Raw genomic sequence first — 19,606 nt, forward strand, 5'->3', positions numbered from 1 at the left:
ATAAAAATTATCAGTGTTTTTTTTTCATTTTATTGCGTTTTAAGATCCTGGTTTAAATAGACCAACAGAGGACCATGTCTTCTCTACCTGTGAATGTTGAAATTTATAAAAAGATCCCTCCTATGGATGACATAGTTTTGGATAAATGTTCACTTCTGCAGACAATGGTCAGTATAATCAATAATCAATGGTCAGCGAGAAAAAAAATCACTATTTGAATTTACTTGAGGCATTACTGAGGATTTTTTAAACAGAATTCCTCTATTCAGCTTGCACATTCATGGGCACTGGTGGGTGGGTGGACGCGGTTCTCGAAAACGTTTGGAAAAAAATTACTAGCTATTTGGCCACACTGGGAAAACTCTAGTATGACCGCTATAATGTTTCAAAGTATTTAAAAAAATACATTTGGTGAGAGGACTAGAAGATAGTTTTCTTGAACAGACTACGTTTTCGGGTATTTCCGCATGTAGGCCTTATTCATTAAAGAGTTAAATAAATTAACAGACGCTCAGTAACATTTGCGCACCGTCTTCCAAGTCTGAACCTATATAGGCCTGTCATTAGAATTGTATATACTCTTGACTTATGCATTATAGATTTATACATTCGCTTAACCAGGATTTTTTGTTTCGTGGGGAAAGAGCGGGTTAGAAATTGTTCAAATTTTTTTTTTAAATCTATCATTCATTACGTAGTTATTAGGATAAATATTCACTCTAACGAAACAGTCATCAGCTTAATAATGGAGAAATAGTCTTTTTACAAAGCTTATATCAATTCACTCTGTCTGTCTGTATGTCCGTCTGTCTAGTAAAAAGTGTGTAAACGTTATTTCTTCCACACCCATTCTCGGATCAAGTTGGTGTAGACAAGATATAAATCAATTATTAAAAAATTAACCAATTAGTCAATTAGTTACTGTTAATAAATTATTTTTTTGATACCAACAAGGGAAACTAATCCTTCAGTATTTCATAGATATGGCTAAATTTGTAGAGTTTAGTCCACTTAAACAATTGTTAACTCTATTTCTCCAAAACGCATTCTCCGATCAAGTCGATACTTTAAGTTTAAACCTAACAAAACATGAATGAACAACAAAACTTAAGAAATAAGTAAACAAAGTATTGATAATTAATGATTTTGTTTGATATCGAATAAGAGAAATAACTTTTATATTATTAGTAGATATAGTTATAACGTACGAGTTGTACCCCTTAGATATTTTTTAAAAGTATTTTTTTAAAATATATTTTGCTTATTTTAAAAGTAGTTATATATGTTATCTTGTTTTAAATGTGAATACTATTTTTAAGAGTGGGTTGCTGTATTTCACACAGGTGGGCCACATAGTTTCGTATTCTTGTAAAAAATCAAAATACAGGATGTTTGTACATATATAGCTGTGTTTCGATTAAATAATGGAATGTGCCACTGAAATTCACAAACATAAAACTAAAGACTTTAAAAAAAACATGCACATAATTGAAACATTTTTGTGTTTTGTTTTGGTTTTTTTCTTCCTTAGGGACGTGATGACGCATTCTTCCTTGTAAGCCTGGGAGACATCTATCAAAGATTGAGTCAATGGCGAAACCTTCTGCCCAGAGTTTTTCCTTTCTATGGTGCGAAATAATAATAATAGTAACAAAATAACAAATCTTGACACTGATTTCGGCGTAAAACAAATATTAACTCATGATTTGAAAAATAAGAATGGAGAAAATATTAAGTATTACTAATAATAAGATTGATAATTTAAAAAAACAAACATATAGAGATAGGGGAAAGCTAAGGGGCCATGAACATACCTAAGAAAATAATTGTTGCCAATCAAATGGCGGTGCTGATACTACAAGAGCTATTGAAGTTTAGGATAATGCCGTTTAAAAGTTAAAGCGCATAAAGTGTTCATCTCTAACAATCGATATTAAGGTAGAAGGTTTGAAAATTCTTTTTAAAAAAGAAAAAAAAAGGTTTGAAAATTCTTTTTTTTTTCCACTTTATTTTCCAAAAGATACATTGCAAAAAAAAAAAAAAAAAAAAAAAACAACAACGAATGTTATGGTATTACAACAACAAATGTAACAATTTTGTTCAGAAATTGTTCATAGTTCTTGCTTTCATTTGCTTGTCCTTTTTCCTGCCTTAGACGCATTTTAACATGTAGACTTTCAGTTTATCAAGCCAAAATATGAATGTTACTATAGCTTTTTATAAAATAAAGCAAATAATGATACAAAATTAGTAACAAGTATTTTGCATGATTTAGAGTGTTTGAATAAATAGTGAATATTACATATGGGTTACCAGCAAAGTGCGAAATGCAAGCGATCTATACAATGCCTAGTCATTCTATAGAATGCCGGGCGTTTTCAGGCAAAGTACTAAATGATTCTCCTTTTCCTACTTTGACTAGGCATATATATATATATAGGCTAGACTGAGTCCGAAGATTAACTCTCCTAACTGACGATGCCAGCGTTGATTACACCAGAATGTGGTAAATAGTTACGGAGAGAAAGAGTTAATGAGGAGTATAGTATTTCACGTGGCTACGGAGCCCCATTTGCGATATTCATATTTTGACACTTCCAGCACAGACATAACCAATGTCCGCTGGCAGTGAATTGAAATTCTCTTCTCGCCGTCTGCGTCTGTCCTCGGCAGTAGATTTTCTTTTGGTCACAGATGTGTATCCCGCGGCTTTTGTAAGAGTTGTCATGCTGTCTTGTTCCGAAATCCTCCTGCATCCAGGTGCTCTCTTCAATATCAGTTAAAGCAAGATGGTGCCTTTCAGCTCACCTCTTTGGCATTGGTTCGTCCCTGCCCAGCGTAACTGTCGAACCATAAGAAGTCCCTCTATACTGTCCATACCGGCGTTCGCAAGGACATCACTGTTTGTAGTGCGGTCTTGCCTCCGTATGTCCACGATGTTGAGTATCCATGTCTCAGATCCGAATTGTAAGGTTGAGAAGGAGAATTTGTACTAATTTGTCCTAGCATATGGAACAGCGTGTATGTATTTACCTTAAGTCTTTCTGAATATTTTATAAACTAAAGTGCAGCTATTTGAAGATTATGGTTCAGTGTTTTATGCATAATTGCTACTTTACTTTTTGAGTCTTTTCTCCTGAAGGCTTTCTAACTTTAGTGATTTTACTAAAGGTGTTACTTTAGTCAAATGTGAATATTCGTTTGTTAGGAGTCTCACTGCTCTATTTTGTATCTGTTCCAGTTTCTGTATTTGATAAGATAAAATTAGATATAAATAAGATAAGATCTCTCGTCTGCTTATTTTTGTTTTTGAGTTACTGCCCTTTGTCAGAACATTATAAGCTAATAATCATGTTGTGTACGAAATGACCTTTCCAGGGCTAATGACCTTTACTTTTCTTTGGGTCAAAACAAAACAATTCCCTCCTTCTCTCTTGTAGTTCACACCTTTCCTCTCTACGTGCGTGACCCGCTTTTGTTTTTGACCTACTTCATGTTACGTTGCGTAATTTTATTTTGTGTGACGTCTTCCCCTTGGAAACCTGCTTTCGGTTTTCTTCATAGCCAATGTTTATTCTTAATAATTGAGTATTATGAGCTTTAGAAATATTTTTTTTTGTAAATTAATATAAGTAAGCTATTGTATCATACACTCTAAAAGAGATAGATAGGGAAGGGGGTGATAGATAGATTGGGGAAGGGGACGATAGATAGATAGATAGATAGATAGATAGATAGATAGATAGATAGATAGATAGATAGATAGATAGATAGATAGATAGATAGATAGATAGATAGATAGATATTACTATTATAGCTTGTATATAGCGCTACTTTCATGCTTATAGCATGCTCAGAGCGCTTTTGGTCCAATCTCATTTGTAGATAGATTGATAGATAGATAGATAGATAGATAGATAGATAGATAGATAGATAGATAGATAGATAGATAGATAGATAGATAGATAGATAGATAGATAGATAGATAGATAGATAGATAGGGGAGGGGACGATAGATAGATAGATAGATAGATAGATAGATAGATAGATAGATAGATAGATAGATAGATAGATAGATAGATAGATAGATAGATAGATAGATAGATAGATAAATAGATAGATAATAATAATAATAATAATAATCTTTATTATCCGTAAGGAAATTTGTCTTACAATTTGTGCATTACACCAAACAAAAAACATTATAACTATAAGAAACCAAAGTGTACATTCACACCGGACTCACTCATAATTTACATGTGACAAAGTTTATACCAGATTGTTGTTATTTAATGATTTGATTGTCAGGGGAACAAAAGAGTGTTTGTGTCTGTTTGTCTTTGCTATCGATGTCTTGTCTCTCTTTTGTGATGGTAAAATCACAAAATCCTGACACAAAGGGTGATTCTTTATTTCGTGGATCTTGTTAGCTTTTTTATAGATGTTTGTCTCAAACAACTGCCCCAATGGGGTTTGTTTTTTGCCAATAATTTTGCCAGCAGCATTTAGGATTCTATAAAGTTTATTCATATTTTTAATGCTCAGATTGCCATACCAGGCAGTGATATTGAAACTTAAAATATTGCAGATGTGAGCGTGATAGATAGATAGATAGATTTGAGACAAAAGGAAAACAACTGCCGAGGGCTGCGTTGCCAAGTGAAAAAATTCACTCTTTATTAATCTTCGGATTCAAAGTCAACCCTATTATATTATATTATATTATATTATATTATATTATATTATATTATATTATATTATATTATATTATATTATATTATATTATATTATATTATATTATATTATATTATATTATATTATATTATATTATATTATATTATATTATATTATATTATATTATATTATATTATATTATATTATATTATATTATATTATATTATATTATATTATATTATATTATATTATATTATATTATATATTTGTAATGTACGTTTAATTTCACTCCACAATCGGAGGGCCCCAAAATAAAAATAAAAAAAAGTAAATTCATCTCTATTGAAAAAAGAAACTTTTTAACAAATAGGGTCGACAATTACGATGATAATGAGTAAAGCAGAAGCTGGAAATCATTTCGTCGCGATATTGCTTTAATCAATCAAAATAAGACCTTGGCTTAAAAGGTCCTTGTCCATTTGCGAATCCGTCAGGGGTCGCCTGTAAGTTTTATGTGATAACACAAACTCTCTTAAGAATCTTGTAATTGATAAATTGGTCTTGTCAAGAAGTTTTAGTTAAAAAGCTGTTATATAGTTTATTAATTCATTTCCTTTGTTTTTGGTTTCAGCTTTAAAGTGTAACAACGATCCTGAGGTAACCAAATTTCTGGCAGACACTGGAATCGGTTTCGACTGTGCCAGCAAGGTAGGTAATTTGCGTTAATGAAGGCATTTATGCATCCTTAATTGAATGCGCTGCCAACTTTGACTAACAGAATATTAGTCCTTTTTCAGTTGCTGCTATATGATTAAATAGGTTTGAATGAATAAATATACTTAATACTTATGTATAAACACGTAATAGGGAAATAGAGTAAAACCATTCATCAGTTTAATAAGAAAAACATATAAGCACATTACAACTATATCTTATCGCGTGCGTCGCGAGATGGATGCTACTTCAAAAAAGAAGATGATTACGTCCTACGCGTCATGCATTCAGTCATGCATATTAACCAATGACTTAAATTCTGCCAAGTCACTGGTTTTCCTGGCTAGCTCAGGCAACCCATTCCATGCTCTAATAGCACTAGGGAAGAAGGAGTATTTGTACAGATATGTCGTGACGTATCTTTGTGTCTTTCTGAGTATTTTATTAAATTTTGTTTTTGTATTAGAAGATTATGGTTCAGTGTTTTATGTATAATTGCTATATCTCTCAATAATGCGGTGGTATCTCCCTTTTTCAATATCAAACAAAATAATTAATTACCAATAAGTGATTGACTAATGTTTTTTCATGTTTTTTTAGGAACAATAAATAATTGTTACAAGTTTCAACTTGATCCGAGAAAGGGTGTGGGAGAAATGACGTGTACGATTATCTAAGGGGATAAAACACCACATATGAAGCTATATTTCAGGGGCCGCTAAAAAGTATAATTGCGAAATAGCTTTACGGAGGGTATACATGTCTAGCTCAACACCTTGGGAGATGCTGAATACTTTGTTTGATCCTATTGACCTCAGGCGGAGTTAGTTCAAATCCTTGACCTTGGTGTACATCCATCTCGTATTGTCTATGCCAATCCTTGTAAGCCATGTTCGCATCTTCAGTTCGCTGCCAACAATGACGTAGACTTGATGACATTTGATGACATCCACGAGCTGATAAAGGTCAAACAATATTTCCCGAAAGCCAGGTCAGTTTTTCTGTTTTTTTTCTGCATTGTTGAAGTTTTGTGCCGCACTGGAGTTAACTGTTAAAAATAAGCAAAATATTAAAAAAGCTTATCTAACATAAAGAACTTTGCACTGACAAGTATTTCTCTCAGTTATGTAGAAGTTATTTCTCTTATTTTGATATCAAACAAAATAATTATTTACCAGGAATTAATTGACGAATTCCGTGTTTCCCAAAGTGGGGTACGGGTACCTCTTCTTATTGATGCCAATTAATGTTATTTGTAATAAAACTTTTATTTATAGTTTTTATGAAAAATGTTATATTTCGTTTATTATTGTTAATAGTACCTTTTATGATTTTTGGGGGCGAGGAGTGCTCAGAGTTTTAAAAAATTATTGAAGGGGTTCGCATATGTTGAAAGTTTGGGAAACACTGGACTAATTGGTTAATTTTTTAATTGATTGGTGTTTTGTTACATACAATAAATAATTGTTCAAAGTTTCAAACTTATCCGACATTGAATGTAAAACACAGCTGGTTAATACTTTTAAATGTAATTTATGATTAATCTCCACTTTTAATTGTCAGATTACTGCTGCGTATCCAGTCCAACAAGCTTCATAAAGCCAAACATAATTTCAACAAAAAATTTGGCTGTGCTCTGAGATCTGCTAAGAGATTGTTGGTCCAGGCCAAACACATGCACCTAAGCGTGGTAGGAGTCAGGTAGGTTTTGATTGGTTGGAGTCAGGCAGGTTTTGATTGGTTGGAATTTCGTTTGGAAACCAATGACAGGAATAGTTTGTGCAATGAGCTGATAGCTTTCATGAGGAGATGAAGTTATAAAAAAGTCAAAAAATCCCGTATACTATCAGTCTAATTTTCATTTCGCGAAATTGTCGCGTCGGTAATGGTGCGTTGTAGTAGTGTATCAAATTTCGGTTTAGGAGTTATATTTGGTGTTACATCCATGGTTTTAGGTATATATATATTTTTAAACAAATTTTAAAAATATACCAAAACAAAGTGATTTTGACAAAGTATATAATGACTTAATTATTGCATTACATCTGTATAGACATTAATAATATTCCCATAGTGTTATTTACCGAATCATTAATGTTTCTCATTCAATACCTGCATCTTAAATTCTATACGTAATTAACTCCCTTTAACTCCTTATCTACGTAATTATTTTCCACATTCTGACATTTTTTTTTCCATTTTTCACATTTGTACATTCTACCCCGTGATGATAAAACTTCAATAACATTTTCGTTTGTCATCAGAAAACATTACTTTTGGTATAGAATTGTAGAAGAATGTGTGCTCTTTTTATATAACACAAATTCAAGTTTTAAAAGCCCAAAATTAATTAAATTTAATGTGGTTAAAAAAAAAGATGTAATCGTTAATTAGGAGGGAAAGCATTAGTTTAAATTTACATTTTATCCCAGGTCTCTTTGGTCTACCCCCCACACAGTCAACACTCTGAAGCTTCAATATCGCCGTCTCTCCCTCCCCGTCTGTTTAGTTCACATTTTGGGATTGTTTCCTCTAGATTCGTCACTGTTTTAACACAACAACATTATAACTCTGTCATTATCTATGTCCAAGCCGGCATTTATTCTATTGCTAATATTCTCCACCCCCGCAGTATTTTAACTCTTTGCTGCCTGTATTATACTTAACAAATTCTAGGTCATTATGTCTTATCCACTTGTGGCAACGTAATTAATAGGTGCTCTTACCATTCTTTTGTGCACGAGTGATGGTGAGTCGTATAATAACTTCTTTGCCCTTTCTTGTAAGTGTACTTACACTCCTACATATTTATATTTACTGATCAGCAAGCAGATAGTCAAAACAACTACCACCTATTTTTCTCCCCACTTACAGACGTATTTCCATATTTGTATTCATAAATGTTTGATGGCACAATAGTGACAAAATGTGTTTACCTTTTTTTTTTTTATTCAGTCCAAAAAGTGCAATCTTAGAGAGCTATGCAAACGACCTTTAAGCTGATTGTTCCCCCTTACCCCTACGGCCTACTGATTAGTTCCCCTACTTCATATTAACACTTGTATCATTATAAGTGTTTCGAATCGCAACTATTCAATTATGTTGTATAAATTTATGTCACCAGCTGGCCTAGTCCAGTACCGATAGTGCACTTAATATTGTCATTTTCCCTGTGTTGTTAATGGTTCTTGACTTGTAGCACCGAATCTCTGGTAGACAACCAAGCCGCTGTACGAGCATTATATCTTTACGCAAAGACTTGAAATAACTTAAGTAACTTCTTTGTGGAAAAAAAAAACTAAATAGAAATTTTATTACAATATAAACAAAATCATCTTGAAATGAATGTAGTAGACTTTAAAAATAATATAAAGTGGTAATTTGAACAAAATCTAATTCACTTCAAAAACACGTCTTTTCACTCTGGTATTCTGGATTCGCCTGGTGTACACAAGACAACTTACGACAGTTCCGCCTCTCTTGCATCATTCGCACTGCATATCCACCAACCGATTGCTAACTTCTCACCGTCGTAATAGAAAAGTACACACACACACACACTCCATAACACTCTGTTGGTATTGATATTGTTTAATCATTATCATAATACACGTATCCCAATTCTAATGAAATAATTCAAAGATTCATTAAAGAATTTAGAATATTTTTTACAGATTTATTTTACACATTTATAAAGAAACAAAAAGGCTGATTCACCATACAGAAATTAGTAAATGCATTCTCTATTTTTATTTATTTCCAAACTCTAGAAAATTGACATCGCCAAAGATACTATTGAGATTTATCTCAAATAAACAATAAACATTATCAGAAAAAAATTACTGAACACAGAATAAAAAACTAAAGCATTAATAATACGTAAAAATAACTGATATAACATTTAAATACAAAAACCTAACCAAAAGTGTGTATTTGTTTGAAAGAGTAATTCCTCTTTGGCTTACTTCAATCAGGAAGGATAAACCTATAACAGTACTTCCTATCCATTTGTCATTTTAGTATAGAACAGATTACCTGATTCAGTCATAACAAAAACGCTTTAAATCTTTAATACGCATGAAACTATTAGACCAACACATAAATATACCTTCAGAAAAAAATTATCCTATTTTTAATGGTAAGTCAGCAAAGATTAAAAGAATAATTCACTTAAATGTTTGTGACATAGACCTAAATATATTATGTTTATGGTTTGTGATTTCCGGCCTAGTTTCCATGTTGGAAGTCTGCCGGAAGATGTCACGTCTTTCTCCACAACTATATGTGATGCAAGTCTTGCATTTAAGTTGGGTGAAGACTTGGGCTTTGATATGACCATACTGGACATTGGGGGAGGATTCCCTGGAGTAGATACTGAACACATGTCTTTTGAGAAGGTGAGCACACGTTTTGTATTATCAATGTAGTCGAACGATCAAACAATTAATATAGAAATATGTCCATCTCATTTTATAATGTAATGAAGAGGATAGAACAGAACACATAAACAGGCATATATATATATATATATATATATATACTGTTACTATTCTCTCTCCTATTCAGGCCTTCTGTAAACACTGTTAAACACACAACACGTCAACACATCAAGAACTTGACAATGCTACAAATAATCTGGTGCTTTAATAATGGTCAATTAAAACAGCCATTGTGACACAATTGGCAATACATCAACACTAAAAATGCTATACTGTACATCACCGTACTAAACTAATAAACTCTACTGTCTCTATCTCTTCCTGGACTCGTACATTCACTTCAGGACTCCACCAGGACCGACTTCATGGCAGACTAACAGTCCCGGTCTACTCGCTGTCGTGTCTTGAACTGCCGTGCCTTGCACACACTGTGTCTCTGGTCCACGCAGACTTATAATCAGATGACCATAACCCGGGTCCTATTCACCTGCAAAGTTCATGCCAGTACTGTCCCTTGCCCTTCGATATAGCACGCTAAACTGTATTACTGGCCTGTGTCACATATGTCAGCTGATCACACACAGTTAACCCTATTCCGTTGCGAATAGGGTTACAACAATATATTATTCATGGGCTTTTTTTTTAAATTGCTTTTATATAGCACAACTTTCATGCTTACATGATGCTCAGTGCGCTATGGTCCAATCTCTTTTCTCATCTTGGAAGATAATAGCCACCCGCTCCATCATAACTATGTCAAGTCGTCGCGAAGTGGGCGACTTCTGTCAATCAAGACAAGAACACAGCGGTACAAAAACTCGTTCGTGCCTCACTCGGTCAGACTATATCAACGCCACCCTTCGATCAGGAAACATAAAAAAGGACCAAGATGTCTGTGTGTAGTCGCTGAATGAACTCTTTATGTTTTCTGTTGTATTTATGTGCATGTTTCTGTTGTGTTGTCTTTATATGAGAAAAAGAGTCCTTGTAATCACAACAAATTTCCATATGGATCAATAAAGCAGCCTTAGTCTTAGTCTTATAAAGACAAACCAACATAAACATTCGCATAAATAGAACAGACACAACATAAAGAGTTCATTTAGCAACTACACACAGGCATCTTGGTCCTTTCTTGGTCCATGTTTCTTGATCAACGAGTGGTGTTGATATAGTCCCACCGAGTGAGGTACGAACGCTCTGTTCTTGTTTTGATTGACAGCAGTCACCCACTTCGCGACGACTTGACATAGTTCTGAAGGAGCGAGTGGCTGTTGTCTTCCAAAATTTTTCTGTATGTTCATATTCCAATTGTAATTATTTTTTTGTTGTTGTTTTCCTCCTAGGTAGCTGCTGTGGTCAACACAGCCCTGGATACATATTTTCCCGAGTCTCGTGGTGTCCATATTATTGCAGAGCCTGGACGTTACTTGGCGACACCGGCCTTCACCTTGGCTGTAAGCGTCATAGCCAAGCGTGTTGTGCAAGAGAACTTTGAAGAATGTTCAGGTAACTTTACCGGAGTAAATATTGATCTCCGAGATTACTTGAGTCAACGTGGCGGCGATGTGATCAAACATAACATGACAACAAGCATTAATGTGACGTAGTTGTTGTTTTTTTTCTTAATTTTGACAGCGCGGAAAGGAGAATGTTAACCTGACCAGAGATCTGTTGTTGTGTTTTTAGAAACTTTATTATTTAAAAAATAATTGGTTCACGACAGATCGCAGCAAGTCGTAAGAACTGATAGAAAACTGATACATAGGCTATATGTTGTGACACGGTTACTATGTGTGGTCAACCGTGACACACGGTCAAGTGTCGGGTACCTGGGAGTTAAGGGACTTGCGGGAAGTCAGGAGAGTGGTGTAAACAAGAAGAAGGAAGTCATCTAGTGGAGTTGTGCTGTATATAATGTTAGCCTTGTATATATGTTATGTTGAAATGCTTCACAATTAAAAGGCACTTTACACTTAGATAGACTTGTTTCTTCACAATCTACTAATCAAACATCTCTCTCGAAAACGTATCCTCTGTTTCATTAGTGGGAGAGAAAAAAAAAGGTGTCGTGATTTTAACTTTAGTGTCATACTTATGTGGGGTTTTTTTAACTATTGCATCCCACATACACACACACACACCTTTTCGAAATGAAAAAGAGAATTTAGAATCGTTGAAATTTATGTGAATTATGAGTAACTAGCTATCGGGATATTCACCAAAAATTAGAATATGTGTAACCTGTATGGAACCTTTCAACTCAAAAAAAAAAAAACATACACAAATTAGAACAGACGCATAATAGAGCCTTGGGGTTTATAGCCAATGAATATTAGGGCCTACATTAGTCTAAATTAACACCATTAGTAATATCAATAAACTTAAAGACACTTTAGGATAAAAGACTAATTAGTAGAATTGCAATAATGCAAAAACTGAACCATAATTTACAAATAATAAAATTCCCAGAAAGACACAAAGATAAAGGGACTTTTCTTATTTCATATAATAGGACTGATACTAGGACTTATGCTACGACTTATACTAGAACTTACAATAGGACTAATGCTAGAACTTATACTTGGACTTATACTTGGACTAATACTAAGACTGTAATGAAACAACAAATACTAGTAAACCAATACCATGGCTTTATTCGACAAAATTAGACTACAGTAAACAGTGAATGAAACCAGCACGTCTCACATAACACTGATGCAGTACTATACACACACACACTGGACATGACCTTCTGAGACGCTGGACGCACGCAGAAAATCAACTCAGTTACACTACAAAGACATATACTAGGACTTATACTTGGACTAATACTAGGACTAATACTAGGAATTACTCTTGAACAAATACTAGGACTTAAATAAACTTGGACTAATTCTAGTACTTATGCTTGGGCTAATACTTGGACTAATCCTTGGACTAATTCCTTTAAGTGTCCTTGTTTTTCCAATTTCCATTAAAGTTAGAGCAAGAATCAGGAACGTCATTGACCCTTTCACGTAATAGCTTCGATTCTCGAATTGAAATGTTCGACTAGAGGTAACACATGGAAGCTCGTGAAACTCTAGTGGCTTCCATTTTGTTGGAACCAAGAAGTACCGGAAGTAACTGGTGGTTAGATGTTGAGGTCGGTCGTTAAATTATAGCACCATATTGCTTGTATATAACTGAATAATATTTCAAATTATAGAACTGGAAATAACTTGAGTATAACTTTTTTGTGAACAAACTAAATATAAGTTTTATTACAATATAGACACATTTAACTTGAGATGAAATGAAACAAATCTTAACTCACAACAAAAACACGTCCCTACACTCTCGCTTTGTTTGGGTCGTCTCTCGTTCTTAACATTACGACAGAACCGCTTATCTTGCATCATTCTACAAGGCTAACAATTAATGCTCCCTTTCTTCATCGTCACCTAGGAAACAATGACATACATTCCAACATTACAGGCTAGCAACAATCCGTACCTAATATTTACAATACACATGCCTGAATATACATTCCAACATTAGAGGCTAGCAACAATCCGTACCAAATCTTTACAATACACATGCCTGAATATACATTCCAACATTAGAGGCTAGCAACAATCCGTACCAAATCTTTACAATACACATGCCTGAATATACATTCCAACATTAGAGGCTAGCAACAATCCGTACCAAATCTTTACAATACACATGCCTGAATATACATTCCAACATTAGAGGCTAGCAACAATCCGTACCAAATCTTTACAATACACATGCCTGAATATACATTCCAACATTAGAGGCTAGCAACAATCCGTACCAAATCTTTTTCACTACACATGCCTGAATATCGTACCTCCGGGTTTTCTGATTCCCCTTTCTAGATGTCTCTCTTTCCGTCTCGCAGGATGTCACGCTTGCCTGGACGTGTGTGAATGCCATGGGGCATTCGAGTCGGTGGGCGATGACGTCGTTCGCAAAGAAGAGCCAATCAGAGACGAGGCAATGGTGAGGATGTATTACGTCAACGACGGCATATATGGATCCTTCAATAACGTCTTCACTGACCACGCCATAGTTCACCCCTGTGTTCTGAAGGTAAGAAATGAAACTTAGAAACTGCTTCATTTACGGTCTGATAAACAACCAACACATCTTCTAATTCAACGGACTCTAACCGAGACCATTCGTTACAGAAGGCCAGAGCACTGACCTGCAACGTCACAACCTGTGGGAAGTTTAGACCAGAAGCTCGTTTAAACTATTAAATCATATTAGAATTGTAACACAAGATCTGAGACTAGCCCACATAAGACGGATTAAGACTTAATTTACTACATAAAGCTTTTTATGCACAAATTAATCCTGTTTTATACTGATATTTATTTATTTTATTATAAGTATGTATAATAAATTGTAAAAAAAAAGTTTAATAAAAAAAGTGCGCCCCAAAAATGTGATAGGGTTTTTAATGCCTTACAGTTGCGTGATTGTTTTGTTATAAACAAACAACAAGGTGTTAATACGGTTGCTGTATTCTGCAGTCATCTAAAGCTTCTTCCCAGCCAGGCGGCCCAAGCAAGCTTCATCGATCAATTTTATGGGGCCCTACGTGTGACGGCCTTGATTGCGTCATGCGGGAATGTCTCTTGCCTGATCTGGAGGTTGGCCAGAGTCTGTACTTCCGGGACATGGGCGCCTACACTGTCACGCTGTCCTGTGATTTCAATGGTATTCCAAGGCCACTGCGATTCTACATCTGTGATGACACGACATGGTAAATCTTACCTTTACCTTGCTTAGATACAAACTAAATACATTGCTTGCTATATTTCTTTAAGTTATAGAAACATTTTATTATTAAAGGGATGCTTGCGGTGAACAACTGATCATTATTTAAACAAAAATATAAAAAAACTTCAATAATTATAATTATTCTAGTCGACCTTAGGCCACTGCAACCTATGCGTCCGCAGTGTGTCCCGCACTTTCATAGGACCCGCGCTAATTCTGTGTATAAATTATTAAATTAAACCATTTTTTAACTTTTTACAGATTTCCCGCTGCCTTCTGATTTACCAGGAGCTCCTGGAAATCTCCTGAAATTGCAAAATATACGAAAAAGTCCTGGAAATATCCGGAAATTATTTAAAATCTTTTGAAAACTCATACAAATCTCATGAAATATATAGACAAAAATTGTCATTTTGGGGTGCCATTCAATATGGAAAACTCCAATCCTAATCGCGATTAAAAAAAAACCGGCATTATACAAAACCCGTAATTGTGGAATCTAGTGAAAGAAGCTTCTTGCGCCTCAAACTAATGAAGAATTACTTGAGGTCAACAATTCTCAAAGATAGATTGAAACATTTAGTAATTCTTGCTATTGGGCGTGATCTATGTAGGAAACAGAATTTTTATGATATACTGTATGACTTCGCTACAAGCAAGGCTCGTAAAGTAGTTCTGTACGTAGTAAGAATGAATAAAATGCAAAGACGAATTTATTTTCTAATACAAACTCTTAATTTTCACTTTTTATCCGTATCTCTACCCTAACTTGGCCCCGCGAAATCCGTTTCGCATAGGGCCCCACAACGGTTAAGTCCGGCCCTGCTATTTAGTGACGGGTGAATACAGAGTAGATTATATGTTCTCTTTCCATGATCGTTAGAGCTGTTTTCAAGAAAACTGTCCACTCTGACGGTTTTGACAAGGTTTTGCCCATTCTGACTATGCGTTTTGAATAGAGGTAATGTAATAATAATGTTATCATTTAAAATGACGTTTTATGCATGTTTTTTTTTAAATTTTATTTTAGGTCTGCCATTTACCCTAACCCTAACCAAGACTCCTACTTCAAATGTGTGAAAGCAGATCTCAGGAAAGATTGTCTTCACCAGTTGGACTGCTTGGAATCCATTCCCGCCACATGGTCGCATACAACATCTGTGCCAATAATGAACTCTACAGAGAACTGTGGAAAACCTTGTTGCTTTAAGGGGCCATCTTACAACCAGAATTATCAGACCCCAGTCGTCACTCTAGAATATCAACAGCATTATCTGAGCGAGTATTATCAACCGTATTCCCCTGGAACTCCAGAAGCAAAGTCAATTCCAAGACCTTCAGACAAAAGGAGCTACAGGCTATTGCTAAGTAAAGGGGAGTAATCTCATTTAAGAGAAGAAAAGGTTTATCTTTCATTCTAGTTATGCCCCTGAAGGAGTTAATATATGCTTAATTAAACCAAATAATTTACCTGCGAGCCAAAGTTTCAACATAATGCCAGGCTCCACTCATTTACATGGAAAAGAAACATTTCAGTGAACCATTTATTGTCTATCAATGGAACTATTACAGAAGTCTACATTCTCTGAATCAAGAATTGTTAAAACTATCTTCCTGCCTACACAATATGAGAGACACTCGTACGTAAATAGGAAGAATGTTTTGTTCTTTGTTCTTATAAATCACTTGCAGATGAGAAAAAAGGACATGTTTGCATTGACAGCAGTATGTTCCAATGGCTTTTTACATTCAAAGAAATATACGAAACCTGTTACTCAGAAATCCTCAACATAAGTGTCCTTTTCAAAAAGACTTTTTTTGGTCTTCAGCGCGCAGTCGTGGTCCAAAGATATCGAGAAACTCGTGTGTTTTTTTTTTGTTTTTTTTTTCGCGAACTATGAACTACTTCAAAACTTCGCTTCGTGAGGAAATATGAAGCTAATATATTAGATGTACCATTGCCGGAACTAGCATAATGCAATACAGTGAAGCCCAACAGGAATTCACTCCTATGAAATTATTTTACCAGCACTCTGTTGTTGTTGTTTTTTGTACAAATACGACAAACTTTGAGATGTAATAACATTTTTAAGAGCGATTTATATTAAAGCTTTTTGGGGGTAGTATAATTCCTACCCAGGGCACCGAGTTTTACAGCCTTTCATTTACTGGTATATATCACGAAGATAATTGTCAGTCTTCTTTTGTAAGTTTGCCTTTTCTTGTTTGTTTATTGTTGGGTTTTTATTCGTCGTCTTTAGACGACGGATTTATTCATCCTTATTGGAAATGTGTTGATTTTTTCCTCCTATGATTGAGAGGGTATCTTGTGACTATCTATTATACAATATATGTATATATTGTACAATTGTACATGTCTACTACCACATGATGTATAATTCTTCCACGTAAGGAGGTATTCTTTTTAGTAAGTTATTTACTCCAAGACACCAAAGACCTTGTATAAAAAAAAAGTAAAGTAACTCTTTCAGACCTGGCAATCTATATGTAAAGGGCTTAAAGGTCATCTGTTTCTTTCGTCACGGTTAGCGAGGTTGTTAAGTGGCCAGCACAACGACCACTTTACTCAGAGGCGCCTTAAAGGTCCCGAAATTTAAAAAAATCCCAATTTTTTTACCAGGATGCCAACTCGGAACCCCTCATTCCGGAAGCTAATCACTTTGCCACTCAACCACCGCGCCTCGAAGACCTTGTATATATGAATAATTATTGTTCAGTTATATTGTGAAATTGTAAGCAGACTGTCACGTAACATACAACAACTATTGCATTAAGTTTAATTTTAATCTTATGCAACCATCTTCAAAGCGATTCTAAAAACGATTTTAATTTTCTAAAACGAGCGAAAATTAATTATTTTTGATAGAGGAAGCATAGTAGGATAATATAAAGTCTCGGAAAGGACGGGAAAAATCAGCTGTAATAAGCTTGAACGAAGATAGTTATCTTTGCTAAATATATTGAACAGTGTGTATATTTTATTAAAGTGATTCCTAGTTCCAGAATTAAAGCCCTGTATTTATTGTCTGAGTATCTTGATTGTTTGAATTAATAGTCTGCACTTGAATCTCCGACATAACGATATTGTTTGAGTGACTTGTTTTTTTTTTAAATATTCATTTTAGTGTTTATCTAAGTTTGCGCCTTGATACTCCCCCCTCTCCCCACACCCTAGTTGTCAACTTTATCAATAATATGTACTTATGCTGAAAAATTTACAATTAAAATATGACAATCATATCAAACAACCAAAACGCGGAATCTGATTTGGCGACGCTTCACCGTACATGCTTCTAGTCGCCACCCCCCCCCCCTCCCTTTTTCCCCCCATCTAAAAATCATCGTGCTAAGCTGACTCACTATTTTTTGTATTTAACAGATTTCATTTGTTGGTGTTTCCACTTCGTTACCTCTTTCCCCCCAAAACCTAAAAATTATAGTGACAGGGGCGTCTCTTGGAGGGTGCAAGAGGTGCGGGCCACAAAGCGCAGCAAATGTTATGACAATCAATTAAATCCACACAAAAAAAAGTAAAAATAAAAACGAATCTTAATCCTGCTTAACTAGTTACATAGACTAAAATCGCAAAATACCTGGGTGTTATAACAAATAAAAGGTTATCATAGACTCCCCATAGAGACGAAATAATTAAGAAATGAAATTAATAGATTTATTTTAAAAAAAATCTTTTTACAACTCAAACATGGACATAAAACTAAAATGCTATAAAATATTGATTAAAACAATATTTACTTTTTTTTTTTAAAGATTTCTATGATATGCCTATAATCTTGAGAACAGACCCAACAAGCAATTTGTTGACCAAAATTTTAAATCTAGCTGATTGACAATTTGAATAATTCATAATTAATTTGATAAACAAATTTGATGGTGGAGTGCAGTTATAAGATACACGCTTTTCAATACTTCCGTATTTTAAACTCCAAAGACTCCATTAATGAAGAGCTCCTATTTAAAAAGGAGATAAGTACAAAAGCTTAAGGTAGATCTAGTTGTGTCTTGTAGCGGGGCTTTTTTGTGACGGTACCGCACCGGTACAGCATACCGGCATCTTTTTCAATGTGGGGGGAAAAATATTACTTTTCTTGTATTTTAACTTTTATTATTAATTTATTAGTAGTTAAAAGTTAGGCAATCCGTCACTGAGTACCGGTACCTATTTTTTTTTACAAAAAAAGCACTGCTTGTAACTAGTACTACGCTCAACGACTCATCAACGTTATTATATATATATATATGGTTTAAAGAGATCCTATAAAGGGAAGCTACTTATACGCGATTTTGATGAAACTTTTAAATGTGCTATTTCCCTTTGAACTGTTTGCAGTATTTTAAATTGAGACAGAAAATCAAGGGACAGAAAACGACAGATTATAAATGTCTGGCCTAGAACTATATATTTAGTATACACATTATTTCATCAAGGAAACATGAAAAAACTTTGAACATAGAATTGGACTCAAGAACAGAGATACAAACAATGTTACATGTTCAGCGAACTGCCGTCACCACTGTACAGCTTCGAACCCTGACCGCCTGCCTTCTACTGCCGTTGCCGGCTGTTAAGCAGTGGGGTGGGGGAGGAGGGGGGAGAATTGGAAAATCCCCCCCGGGCCCACCTTGAGGGGAGCCCAAATCAGTGTTTTTTACATTAAATATTAAATATTACGCAAAATGCGGGGTCTCCCAAGGAGGTCAAGCCCCGCCGGGCCTCCAAAGGATGACACCTCATGTGCCAGGTAAGTATCATGTGACCGTGTAGCCCTGTACGCTGCACATAATAAATCTTTGTGATTAGAAATATTGTTACCAATTGTTTTTGTTTAGCTTTTAGCTTTCGGAATGCGCTATGATCCTATCACTTGTCTGGACCAGTAGGGAAAGGGGAAGGGAAGAATCGGGTATCTTGGTGAATGTTTACATCATCGTTTTTGAATAAA

The 19,606-nt window shown here is 34.7% G+C and overlaps 1 protein-coding gene across 1 annotated transcript; it reads left to right on the forward strand.

Moving 5' to 3' along the window:
• The first annotated feature begins 68 nt into the window (after positions 1–68).
• Positions 69–16,669, forward strand: LOC106051500 (ornithine decarboxylase-like). Its single transcript, XM_056029685.1, has 10 exons — positions 69–167; positions 1,532–1,628; positions 5,306–5,382; positions 6,207–6,379; positions 6,952–7,089; positions 9,620–9,785; positions 11,174–11,336; positions 13,738–13,928; positions 14,375–14,607; positions 15,655–16,669. The coding sequence occupies exons 1-10, from the start codon at positions 75–77 to the stop codon at positions 16,004–16,006; spliced, it is 1,683 nt and encodes a 560-aa protein (XP_055885660.1). The 5' UTR covers positions 69–74; the 3' UTR covers positions 16,007–16,669.
• The last annotated feature ends 2,937 nt before the right edge of the window (positions 16,670–19,606 follow it).

The sequence above is a fragment of the Biomphalaria glabrata genome, chromosome 5, assembly GCF_947242115.1.
Source record: "Biomphalaria glabrata chromosome 5, xgBioGlab47.1, whole genome shotgun sequence".
In the NCBI taxonomy this organism is placed as follows: domain Eukaryota; kingdom Metazoa; phylum Mollusca; class Gastropoda; family Planorbidae; genus Biomphalaria; species Biomphalaria glabrata.